Here is a 13,092-nt window from a genome sequence, read left to right on the forward strand (position 1 = left end):
ACTAAGACTTTGACAGCCAGTGATACTCCGGGACTCTATATAAAGTTGTAGTTTCAAATCTTAAGTACTAGATATTTTAAGAATAAAAGAGATAAAGAATGTATTATCAGCAAGCTAATGGAAGAGCAGATTGCAGTGATCTATCAATGATAATGCATTTTCAGAGAACAAATGTTACGGTAAATAATTTGTTCTTTAAAGAGGATTACATTGATGGATCACCACTTAGGGAAGAAAATTAAACTCCCGAGAAGCCTGCCTTATGGAGAACTTCAGTTTCTAAGCTCTGCAACGTGTGTCAATAAGGCAATCAGTTTTCTAAATCAAGCAGCAGCTTCCCAATAAAGAGCCAATGCAAGTAACACTTTGGACTCTCTCTCTCTCTCTCTCATACTCACACTCACACACACACACACACACACACACACACACACACACACACACACAAAGAAGAAAAAAAGAAGAAGAAAAAGAAAAAAAGAAAAAGGAAAACAAGTCTGAAACTCTTTAAAGGATACTGTCCAGCTGGAGAATAAGTTCAATAGGACAAACTGAGACCAAGAGTAGAAAAACAAAGGAATATCCATTCACATAAATACATACATGTTTGCCTGCTGTTTACATGTGTCCCAATGGCCATGTTTGTGTTATCTGACCCTTTTTACTTCAGAAAGAGATAAGTGAAAGAGGAGGAGGGGGTACCCGGGTGGCTCAGTCAGTCATGATCCCAGGGTTATGGGATCAAGCCCTGCATCCGGCTCTGCACTGAGCATGGAGACTGCTTAAGATTCTCTCTGCTCTCCTCTGCTCTTCCCCTGCTTTCTCTATACAAAATTAAAAAAAAAAAAAAAAAAAAGGCATGGGGTAGGTCGATCAAAATGTCAGTATTTCTGCACCTGCACCATTAGAAGTGGCTTGTGACTGGTTAGCCCAGGCACATCCATCAACAAAACTCAACCTGTAAGGTTCTTCCTTGCGATTTTTCAACTCAGACGGGTCTCAGTACATTCTGGCTACTATAACAGAGTACCATAGGCTGGGTGGTTTATAAACAACAGAAATTTTATTTCTTATGGTTCTGGATGCTGAGAAGTCCAAAAATCAAGGCACCAGAAGATTTTTTTTCCTGGCAAGGATACACTTTCTAGTTCACAGTCCTCTTTTCACTTTGCCCTCACATGGCAGAAGGGATGAGCAATTTCCCTGGAGTCTTTTTTTTTTTTTTAAAGGCACTAATCACCTCCGAAAGGCCCACTTCCAAATATCACATTGGGGATTAAGTTTCAAAACACAAATTTTGGGGGTATACATTCAATCTATAGCAGGGAGGTAGAGGAAAAGGCCACTCTCCTGTTTGGTGTCATACTGAGCTAAACTGTGACTCCAACAAACGATACATCCATATCCTAATCCAAGAGTAGAAAAACAAGGAATAACTTATAACTGTTCCCTATTTGGAAAAAGTGTTTTCAGAAGTAATTAACAATTCTAAAATCATCCTAGATTAACCCAAATAGGCCTTAAGACTGTTAAAAAACATCCCTATAAGAAGACGACGAAGGGAAATTTAAGGCAGAGAAAGGAGAAAGCCCTGTGAAGATGGAGGCAGAAACTGGAGTTATGTGGTAATTAGACATGAAATGCCTGGAACCAGAAGCTGGAAGAGGCAGAGAAGGATTCTCCCCCTGGAGTCTTTGGAGGGAATGTGGCCCTATAACACCTGGACTCTAACTGTAACAGAATAAATTTCTGTTGTTTTCAGCTACACAGTGTGTGGAATTTGTTATGGCAGCCTTAGGAAACAAGGACAAGGGGAGATGGTGAAGATGTCAGTACAGAGTGACAGGTAGTCCCATGTACTCTCCAACAGAGAACACCATCTGGAGAAGAAAGCACTAATGATAATTACAGCAGACAATTATATAGCGTTTTTTTATATGCCAAGCAGTGATTTAAACTTTTGTATTTCATTTAATTCTCACAACAACCTTGGGATAGGAATGTTTACTGCCCTCTTTTAACAGAAAACTAAAATTTATCTTGTCTGAAGTGACATAGCTTATAAAAGGCAGAACTGGTAATCTAATCCAGGCAGTCTGGCTTCAGAATGCAATCTTTTAACCACTACACTATGTACAGCTTTCAATAAAACCAAGATAATGGGCGGTAACAGGGCAAGTGGACATAGAGAGACAGACAGAGGTGGACCTGACTACATTCAAAGTTCTATTTCTACTTGTCCCTGTTTTTTGTTTTGGTTTTTGTACTGTGGCATAATGAAGTCCACAAGTATTTTATTTAGCATATACTGCACATCTACTCTGTGCCAAGCATTATGCCAAGTACTGCAAACATATTCTTATCATTGAAAAAAGAGCTGAAAGATCATGTACTACAACCATCCAAAGGTCCTTGGATCCGATTTACATTACTTCCACCAAGAACAACTCAGGATGAGGAACTCACAGAATCCCAAGGCAGTCCACCCCACTTTAGTCAGCTCCGACAATTAGCAAGTTCTTCCTTCGGTTAATTCATTGTTTACACTCCTCAGTTATGTTAAGGGAACTATAATTAGCTAATATGGATTACTCCTGTCACTTGTACTGGCATCTTTGTTTTCCAGCTATCTCTCACCTTGCAAACACACAAGCTGCAGATATTGTTTAGATCTGGAAAGTTGTGAGTCAATAAATTTCTTCTTCTGCTAAAACTAATTCAAACTGAGTTTCTCAATAACCAAAGGGGTCCCACCTAATACATCATTTATTTAACTGCAAATTAAGTGATAGGAACTGAAAAGCAATCAAAGATTGTATGTGTTAGAGGGAAAGAGTATTTTGTGTCATTGACCTTTAATTTACTAAAGTACAACTTGAAAGTTGTTTGTAGGACCTACAATTTTGGTAGATAATTGATATGAAATCGTGAGAAGTTAAGGCCTAACATCCCCAAAATATAATGAATTCCTTAAAACTAAGAAAGAGAACACAAATAGAAAAATAGTAAAAACAAATTGAAAGACCAATGAGAAGAAGTCAATGGCCATTAAGCATATGAAAAAATGTTCTGTTCATGAGAAAAACATACACTAATACTTTTCTCTTTTCAGACAAATATCTGAATGTCTGATCATATAAACTTCTTAATGAAGCTGCTAGAAAACAGTCACTACAGTATCTCATTGATGGGAAAGCAGAGGATTATTCTCTATGGATGGAAATCTAGTGATACATACCAAAATTACAAATGAACTTACCTTTCAACCCAATGATCCCACTTCTAGAAATCTAGCCCAATGATACTAAAATAGGCAGAATTTAAGACGGTCCCAAGATTCTTAAACCTAATGCACGTATTGCTGTGAAGAGATTTTTTGCAGAAATCCTTAATTGATTTCAAAATAGGAGATTATCAGGGCACCTAGGTGGCTCAGTCAGTTAAGCATCCAACTCAATTTCAGCTCAGGTCAGGGTTGTGAGATCAAGGCTTCAGTTGGGCTCTGTGAAGCCTGCTTAAGATTTTCTCTCTCCTTCTACCGCTCATGCATTCTCTCTCAAAAAAAAAAAAAAAAAAAAAAAAAAAAAAAGATTAACAGAGTGGCTCTGATATTATCACAGGAGCCATTTACAAGCAAAGAATTTTCTCAGGCTGGTCACAGAAAACAAAGTCAAAGAGACTCAAAGCATGAGAGGAATTTCCCACCAGGGAGGTTGTTCACAGTTGAAATAGGAAGGGGGCCACAGTACAAAGCTCCAGGAACAATACCTGGTGCTCCAAGTGCCAGCAGGAAACCAAGCACTTCAGTCCTAAAACCTAAGAAACTTCCCTCTCCCCAGACTTAATTTGGAATTGAATTTTTCTCCCAGGGCCTCCAGATGAGCACTTAATCTGGCTAACACCTTGATTTCAGGTTTATAATACTCTCAGCAGAAAACCCAGGCACACAGTGCTAGACTTCTGACATGCAAAACCGTGAGCTCATAAATGGGTAGTTTTAATGTGCCAAGTTTGTAGCGATTTGTTATGCAGCAACGAAAAAATATATATATATACATAGGCATACTGGTAAATATAATAAATATAAGCCAAGCTATTAATTGAGGCATAACTTATAATGACAAAAACTTAAAGAACCCAAGTGACCACCAGTAGATGACTAGATGTATAAATCCCAGCACATCCATACACCACTGTACTATGCATTTGTTAAAAAGGGTAAGGGAAGAGCTCTATATACTTCTATATAGTAATCTAAAAGACAAAGAATTAAAAGAAACATTGTTTACAGCATACTATCTTTTGCTTAAGTCTGAACGGAATAAAATATATTCTTCTTTAATGTAACAGTTGAAGGATAAACCAAAAACTAACAAAACGTGTTAGCTATAAGGCAGTGCTATAAAATACTACTTTCTGCAATGATGGAAATGTTCTCTCTCTGTGCTACCCAATGTGGTAGGCATTGGCCATCTACGGCTAGTGGGCACTTGAAAACCTGAAGTGTTGATAGAAACGAAAAGAAAAAAGTTTCTAGCTTTATTGAGTTGTAATTAATATAAATTTAAATAGCTACACAGAACTAGTGGCTATATAGTGAAGATCAAACACATGGGGAGAAAGAACAAAGGGGATTCATACATAAGCACTTTCTATAAATATACCTTGTTATATTTTGGAATCACAAACTTTAAAAGATCATTAATCATGTAATAATTGAAAAGACAAAATTAAGGCAAAAGATAAAACCACCTCTCAATTTAAAACATTCTAAAACAAATCTATCAAGTTAGTGGCATAACCAGGCATTTATTTTGATTTATTTTGATTGTAAATCCTTGGTGGCATATATTCTAAGGACAAAATTAACTGAAATGAAATGTCAATATGTATGCACTAATCTTATAACTATTATATGTACATTGTACAATAAAAGCAAGTAAGTAGTTTTGTTCATGTTATTAGTAACCAAGCTTTTTGGTAAAAGAAAAATATATGAAAAATATTAATATAGGTTCATGAATTTCTCTTCTAAAAAAAATAATAAATACTGGGGCACATGGGTAGCTCAGTCAGTTAAGCGTCCAACTCTTGATTTCAGCTCAAGTCATGATCTCATGGTTCGTGAGATCGAGCCCAGTATCAGGCTCTGTGCTGACAGCATGGAGCCTGCTTGAGATTCTCTCTCTCCTTCTCTCTCTACCCTTCCCCTGTTTGTGTGCTCTCTTTCTCTCAAAATAAATATACTTAAAAAACAAAATACTTATTCTCCTTAGCTATCCCCCAAAAGGACTAGAAATAATGACAACCCTAAACAATGAGTATTTCTAGTTTCCAAGTTATAGCTTCTAACTAGCAATTCCTAATAAAAAAAAACAACAACTCTTTGAAGATGGTGGATTCCAGGTCTGAGCTAGAAAATGTATACAATGAGCCTGGAGCATCTTATATGAGAAAGAAATATATCAAACAGGAATAAGTACAAGTCAAAAGGACTCAGCAGTCAAAGGAACATCTTGAGTATCAAAAGCAAGATGACTGGGGCACCTGAGTAGCTCAGTCAGTTTAGCGTCTGACTCTTGATTTCAGCTCAGATCATGATTTCATAGTTTGTGGATTCCAGCCCTGTTTCGGGAATCTCCTACTTGGGATTCTCTCTCTCCTGGTCTCTCTACCCCTCTCCTGCTTACTTTCTCTCTCACTCTCTCTCTCTTTCTCCAAGTAAATAAATAAACTGAAAAAAAAAAAGCAATAATGACTTCACTGGATTGAAACAGACATATATATATAGTATATGTTATGGTAATTATTATATGGAAATAATAATAAAACATCCCTTTTGGAGATTACTAGAGCACCAATTCACTACTCTGAAAACATCTAAATAGTCAAGCATTTAATCTGATATCCTTATAAGAAACTTTTTTAGGTTTTCCTTTATTAAACAATTCCAGTTAAATACACAAAGAATGGCAGAACTAGAATCACCATTTCATATCTCCTGGTGAAATAGTGAATCAATGCAACCCAGGACAAATAACCAGTGTTTCCAATAAATCAAGGGCATGGACACAGAACAGTTTTAGAATAAAGACTTAAAAGACATAATAACTAAATACAATTTATATATTTTGTTTGGATCATGACTTGGCCAACCATAAAAAGAAAAAAAAAAGATATTTTCGATAAAAAGGAAACTTATATAGAAAACTTATTAGATCATATTAAGGGATTATAGCTAACATCTTGGATATGACTAAAGCCACAAGGGTTTACAAGGCAGTAATTCAAAAAAAAAGCAAAAACAAAACAAAAAACTCAGAGGTCCTTATTAGAGATGCATACTTATTTATTTACAGATAAAATGACATTATGCCCAAAATATGCTTTATAATTGTCCAGGAAAAAAAACAAACAAACAAGCAAAATGCAGGAGTAAAGGAAACTGGAGACAAATAGAGACACTGACAGAACGGTGACAAAAGCCGCAGTTTAGTGTTGAGTATATGGGAGTTCATTATACCATTTTTTTTAACTTTGAAAGTGTCCACAAAAGAAAGCCCATGTGCAAATACACACACACACACACACACACACACACACACACACACACACATATCTCCTCAGTTTAACTTCCTAAGGTTCATGCCATGGAACTCCCAATGAGACAGATACTGAATTTAAATTATTTTAAATAATGCCTAAGAAGAGCCAAACTCATTAAGAGTCAATGAATCATTAATTAAACAGTAAAGTTACTGAGAACCTACCATGCTCACAGTAGCAAAAGAAAAACAAAACAACCAACTTGCTAGACTTTCAGGGCAAAAGACAAAATATAGTTCCTCTTCTCATGGAACTATAAGGGGAAACAAATGCAAAAATAATTATAAAATAATGTGACATATGAGAAGACTTCACAGAAAGAGTAAAGCAGGAAAAATGAGGAGATACTATCTAGTCAAAAGGCAAGGTTATATAGCTTCCAGATTCCTGAGAAAGGAAGAAACTGTCTAAAGATCCTGGAGGTCAGAGAGTAGAAGGTGACAAGAGAAAAAAGAAGGCTTTGAGAAACAAGGAGAAACTGTATGTCATGCAAAGGAATATAACTACACATGGAGGTAAAGGGAAATCAGCAAAGATTTTTAATAGAATTACTGCATCCAGTTTTCATTTCTAAAGGATCACTCTGAAAATAAATTAGCATGAGGATAATTTACAGGTTGAGACAAGAGGGAAAAAAACAGGATCACACTGAAGTAATCTAGACAAGAAATGAGGGTTTGAACTTTCTTACACCATACACAAAAATATATACAAAATGGATGAAAGACCTAAATGTGAGACAGAAAACTATCAAAATCCTACAGGAGAAAATAGGCAGCAACCTCTTTGACCTTGGCCGCAGCAAGGGAAATAAAAGCAAAAATGAACTCTTGAGACCTCATCAAGATGAAAAGCTTCTGCACTGCAAAGAAAATAATCAACAAAACTAAAAGGCAACCAACGGAATGGGAAAAGATACTTGCCAATGACATATCAGATAAAGGGTTAGTATCAAAAATCTATAAAGAACTTAACCAAACTTTACAGCTGAATAACAAATAATCCAGTGAAGACATGGGCAAAAGACATGAATAGACATTTCTCCAAAGAAGACATCCAGATGGCTAACAGACACATGAAAAAATGCTCAACATCACTCATCATCAGGGAAATACAGATCAAAACCCCAATGAGATACCACCTCACACCAGTCAGAGTAGCTAAAATCAACAACTCAGAAAACAACAAATGTTGGTGAGGATGTGAAGAAAGGGGAAAACTTTTGCACTGTTGGTGGGAAAGCAAACTGGTACAGCCATTCTGGAAAATACTACGGAGGTTCCTTAAAAAATTAAAACTAGAACTACCCTACAACCAAGCAATTGCACTAGTAGGAATTTATCCAAAGGATACAGAGTGCTGATTTGAAGGGGCACATGCACCCCAATGTTTATAGCAACACTATCAACAATAGTCAAATTATGGTAAGAGCCCAAACGTCCATCAACTGATGAATGGATAAAGAAGATGTGGTTTGTATATACAATGGAAAACTGCTCGGCAACGAAAAAGAATGAAATCTTGCCACTTGCAATAATGTGAATGGAACTGGAGGGTATTATGCTAAGTGAAATAAGGCAGTCAGAGATAGACAAATATCATATGATTTCACTCATATGTGGAATTTGAGAAACTTAACAGATGACCATAGGGGAAGGGAAGGAAAAATAAGATAACAGAGGGAGGCAAACCCTAAAAGACTCTTAAATAAAGAGAACAAACTGAGGTTTGATGGGGGTGGAGAGCTAGGGGTAGGGTAGGAAAAATGGGTAATAGGCATTGAGGAGGACACTTGTTGGAATGAGCACTGGACATTGTATGTAAGTGATGAATCACAGGAATCTACTCCTGAAGACAAGACTACACTGTATGTTAGCTAACTTGAGAATTAAAAAAAAAAAAAAAAAAAAGAAGGAAATGAGGATCTGAGCTAAGGTGGTCTTAACATGAATAGAAAAAGTAAACAAGATCTAGTCATTAGGAAGGAAACAATCTATAAATGGTGATTAATTACATATATAGAATGAAGTCAACAATGACTTCCAAGTTTCTAGTTCAATCACTGTGAAGATGGTGCCATATGCTGAGATAGGAAAATTGGAAATGAAATTGATTTAGGATAGAAAAAAATTATATTCAGTTATAGAAGTGGTAAGACTAAGATGCCCATGAGTTTTCAGATGTTCATTATCTGGCAGAAATCTGAGTATAGATCTGACAGCGAGGTGAGCGATATAGGTCAGAGAGCTGTCAGTAAACAACTAAAAGCCACAGTATTGGAGAAGATCAATCTGGAGGACAGAAGGCAGAGAAAGAGAATACAAAGGAAGTCTCCACAAAGGAGACTCTATAGATAAGACCATAGAAGCTGGAAGAGAAACAGAAGAAGTGCCACAGTCATAGGAGAGAGCGACACAGAACAGTGGATCAACTGTGCTGAAAGCTGCCAGGTGGTAAATTAGGTTAAAGGATGGAAGAGGTTTCAGTGGATTAAGAACTTATGTATTTATTCTGACTTTTGGCAGAACAATTTCAGTTAAATAGTTGAACAAGATGCCAGATTATAGTGCTTTCCAGAGTTGACAGAAGAGAAAGAAGTAGAGACTTCAAATATAGTTAATTTTTTTAGGAGGTTCGTTTTTTTTTTTTTTTTTTTTTTTTTTTTTGGTGCGGGGGGGAAGGAAGGAAGGAAGAAGAAAACCATAGGATAGTAGTAGCTATAAGAAGACACAGGTCAAGGGAGATGTTCTTTGTTTTTAATAGGAGAGTTTAAACACGTTTAAATGATGAGAAGTAGCTATTCTTCTACATGGTTAAAATGTAATATCCATTTGGAGAAGTAGAATAACAAAACTATTTGCAGTTAAGTGTTTTAAGACTAAAAGACAGGGGCGCCTGGGTGGCGCAGTCGGTTAGGCGTCCGACTTCAGCCAGGTCACGATCTCGCGGTCCGCGAGTTCGAGCCCCGCGTCGGGCTCTGGGCTGATGGCTCAGAGCCTGGAGCCTGTTTCCGATTCTGTGTCTCCCTCTCTCTCTGCCTCTCCCCCGTTCATGCTCTGTCTCTCTCTGTCCCAAAAATAAATAAACGTTCAAAAAAAAAAAAAAAAAAAGACTAAAAGACAAAACCTTCCCTAAGTGTAAAGATAATCTTTGAATACACACTATAGATATCAATGAAAACTTGAAAACAAACATACAAGCCATTTGTTCTAGATTAAATAATGCAACTAATATGCATTTGTTTCCCCTAATTGATTTCAACAAAGGCAATAATTTTATGAATATTTAAAAAAAAACTATTCACTGGACATCTATGTGCTAGATAGATGATAAGAAGGACTACAATATCCTACTTGCTCCCAGGCACTCACGGTGTAGTAAGGAAGACAAAACACCTATATTGCTCATTGTAAAACTACTTAAGAAGTACTGAGACATAAGTAAGCACAAGATAAAACTGAAACACTTCAAGGAAAATATAAATTAAAAACTCAACAACAGAAGTACCTATCTTTATATTCTGTTCATAAAATTATCAAAAAACTCCAAGAGTACAGAAAGTTTTAAAAAATGAAAATGTTTAGGGGCGCCTGGGTAGCTCAGTCAGGTGAGTATCCAACTTCAGCTCAGGTCACGATCTCGTGGTTCATGAGTTCGAGCCCCACGTTGGGCTCTGTGAAGACAGCTCAGAGCCTGGAGCCTGCTTCAGATTCTTTGTCTCCCTCTCTCTCTGCCCCTCCCCACTCGTGCTCTGTCTCACTCTCTCTCTCTCTCAAAAATAAACATTAAAAAAAATTAAAGAAAAAAGAAAATGTTTAGGGTTAAAAGTATTCAAATGGCAAAACTATAGAAAAAACAGTAACACACATGACAAAGTGTCCACAAAATAAGATTAATAGATTTTGAGTGTTAATTCTTTATAAATACACGAATATACATTATTTTGTGTATTTAATTTATAAACTTACCCAAAGATGAGGAATTAAATATCTCTAAATGATTAAGAAAAGTTACCCATTTGGGAGTATGAATATGAAAAAAGTCTCAAATAAATATGTATACACTGCCCTCATGGGGTAGTATTATGTACTTCATTAAAATATAAGCAAAAAAGGTATTGGACCCCTTGGATATAGTTTAATCCTAATTACCCTAACCAATGAGGAAGCAATACTAGTGTGACTAATAATATAAACCATACATATTTCTATTTATGCCAAGTTTCTTTCCTGGTTGGGGAGCATTAACTTTGTATTCCAGTAGGTACTGTAACTTTTGGGCGACCTGGATCAAAAATTCCATGCACAGATAATTCAGAGCTAACATTCCATGGGTAAATCAAATCAGCCTTTAAATCCCATTAAATAATGTTCCTTCTTTTTTAACTTTTTTATGTTTATTTATCTTTGAGAGAGAGGGAGAGACAGAGCATGAGTAGGGGAGGGGCAGAGAGACAGGGAGACACAGAATCTGAAGCAGCCTCCAGGCTCTGAGCTGTCAACACACAGCCCAACAGGGCTTGAACCCACGAACAGTGAGATCATGACCTGAGCTGAAGTCGGACACTTAACGGACTAAGCCACCCAGGTGCCCCAGTAACGTTCCTTTTTTTCTATCAAACTGCATTGTACTACAAATCTCATTTATAAAAGGCAAAGACTAAAAGAAAATGACTTACAATAACACATGTTGGGACTTCACGAAGAGAATATTCTGCTTTATTAGGAAGCTCTCGATTGCCTACCAGCTCATAAACAGCAGGATAAGGTAACAAGTTCACCAGTCCTAGAAAACACTAGGCAGAGAAGAGAGAAAACACAGTCATTTAAATGCTTCATTTTTTCAACCACATCCATAAAAGAGTCATAAACATAGTTTTATAGGACTATAACTGTGAGGGTTAATTTTTTTAATAAGCCTAATTAATCCACATAAATGTGAATTATATGCATGTTAAGTACCAAATAGTTAACATCAGCAATAATCTATGTGCTGATAACACATAGCAATAGTAACAGAATATACAAGAGTTGGAAAAGGTTATAAAATGTCTTGTATCTCTTGAAAAGTTTTTTTTTGTAATGTTTATTTAGAGAGAAAGAGAGAGAGAGAGAGAGAGAGAGAGAGAGAATGAGCACGAGTGGGGGAGGGGCAGAGAGAGAGAAGGAGACACAGAATCTGAAGCAGGCTCTAGGCTCTGAGCTGTCAGCACAGAGCCCAGTGAGGGGCTCGAACTCAAGGACCATGACATCATGACCCAAGCCAAAGCCAGATGCTCAACCAACTGAGCCACCCAAGCACCCCAATAAGTTTGGTTTTTAGGAAAAAATGAAATGATCCATCTTTCTCACTCTTTGCATTGTAATAATCAATGTGTAAGAAATTCAAGAGAGTAACACTTTGGGGCTCTGAAGCAAAATGATAAGTTCTATATATACTTGCACTCAGATCACAAGGCCATCTTTACCCTTTACATTCATTGGAAATCCAACTAATCTAAATATTATAGTTAATTTTTAAAAGTCATGGCTTTCCTATCAAAACCAGCTCATTTTCTGGTGCAATCTTAATAAATTAGTCTCTCCACGAAGTTTTTAACCTCTCATTCTCATTTCGTCTTACTAAAAGCAACCTGAGTATTTGGATCCCTGCACAAAAGCATGCAGTGGTTTCCCATCACTAACCATCAAGTCTAATAAGCTCCTTAGCATGACTTTCAAGGCACCTTACTAATTGATACCTTCCTTCTCTTCACACAGTCAAAAGCCTCCTTTCCCATTATCCCTCAGCAGGAAGTCACCATTTCAGTCAGTTGAAACTGCCTGTGGTCTCCTTCAAGTGACTGCCACATATGGAAACTTTTTATCCTACCAACATGGTCCTCCTGCCCTCCCACTTACTCTGTATCCCACTTCACATCTAGAAAAATGCTACATTTTTTTCTAGAAGACTTTCTAATGAACTCTATTCACATCTAGAAGCCTTGTATTCTGCCAATTCTTATTTCATTTGTATTGTATTAATTTACTTTTTGTAACTATTAACTTTTCTCCTTGTCATTTTAAAAACTTTTTTCTAGATTCAGAAAATTTGAGAATCAAATTAAGAATTTTCACTATAATCAGAACACGAGAAAATTTTAAAGAACAGTTAATCTCTCATTTAATAGATGAAAAACTTAAGGACCAGAGAAGTTAAGTGACTTGGCCAAAGACATGCAACCAGAGATTTGGTAGCAGAACTAATCGCCATTTTCTTACTTTCATGGTTAGGTTACTCATTAAAAACCTAGTATAATATTCAGACACTATTTAACAATGTCACCATTGCTACATAGTTCTTGTTTGAGGACTTGGAAGGTAGAGTCTCCTTTATCCCCTCCTCCACCCTTATACTAAATGCAATATTCCTTACAAATAACAGTGGTTATAGTGATTATATTTAACACAGTGAGTTTTAACAAATATGTTGTAGAATGAAAAATGA

At 36.5% G+C, this 13,092-nt stretch overlaps 1 protein-coding gene across 4 annotated transcripts in view; it reads right to left on the reverse strand.

The window, feature by feature from the left end:
• The window catches only part of TBC1D32 (TBC1 domain family member 32), a 205,549-nt gene that overhangs the window by 101,005 nt on the left and 91,452 nt on the right, over positions 1-13,092 (reverse strand). For all 4 annotated transcript variants that reach the window (XM_040474514.1, XM_040474515.1, XM_040474512.1 and 1 more), the window contains one exon: positions 11,285-11,401. In XM_040474514.1, coding sequence (XP_040330448.1) covers positions 11,285-11,401 — 117 coding nt within the window. The remainder of the gene's footprint in view (positions 1-11,284; positions 11,402-13,092) is intronic.

Source organism: Herpailurus yagouaroundi, unplaced genomic scaffold (genome assembly GCF_014898765.1).
Source record: "Herpailurus yagouaroundi ecotype Mexico unplaced genomic scaffold, PumYag 139, whole genome shotgun sequence".
NCBI lineage: Eukaryota > Metazoa > Chordata > Mammalia > Carnivora > Felidae > Herpailurus > Herpailurus yagouaroundi.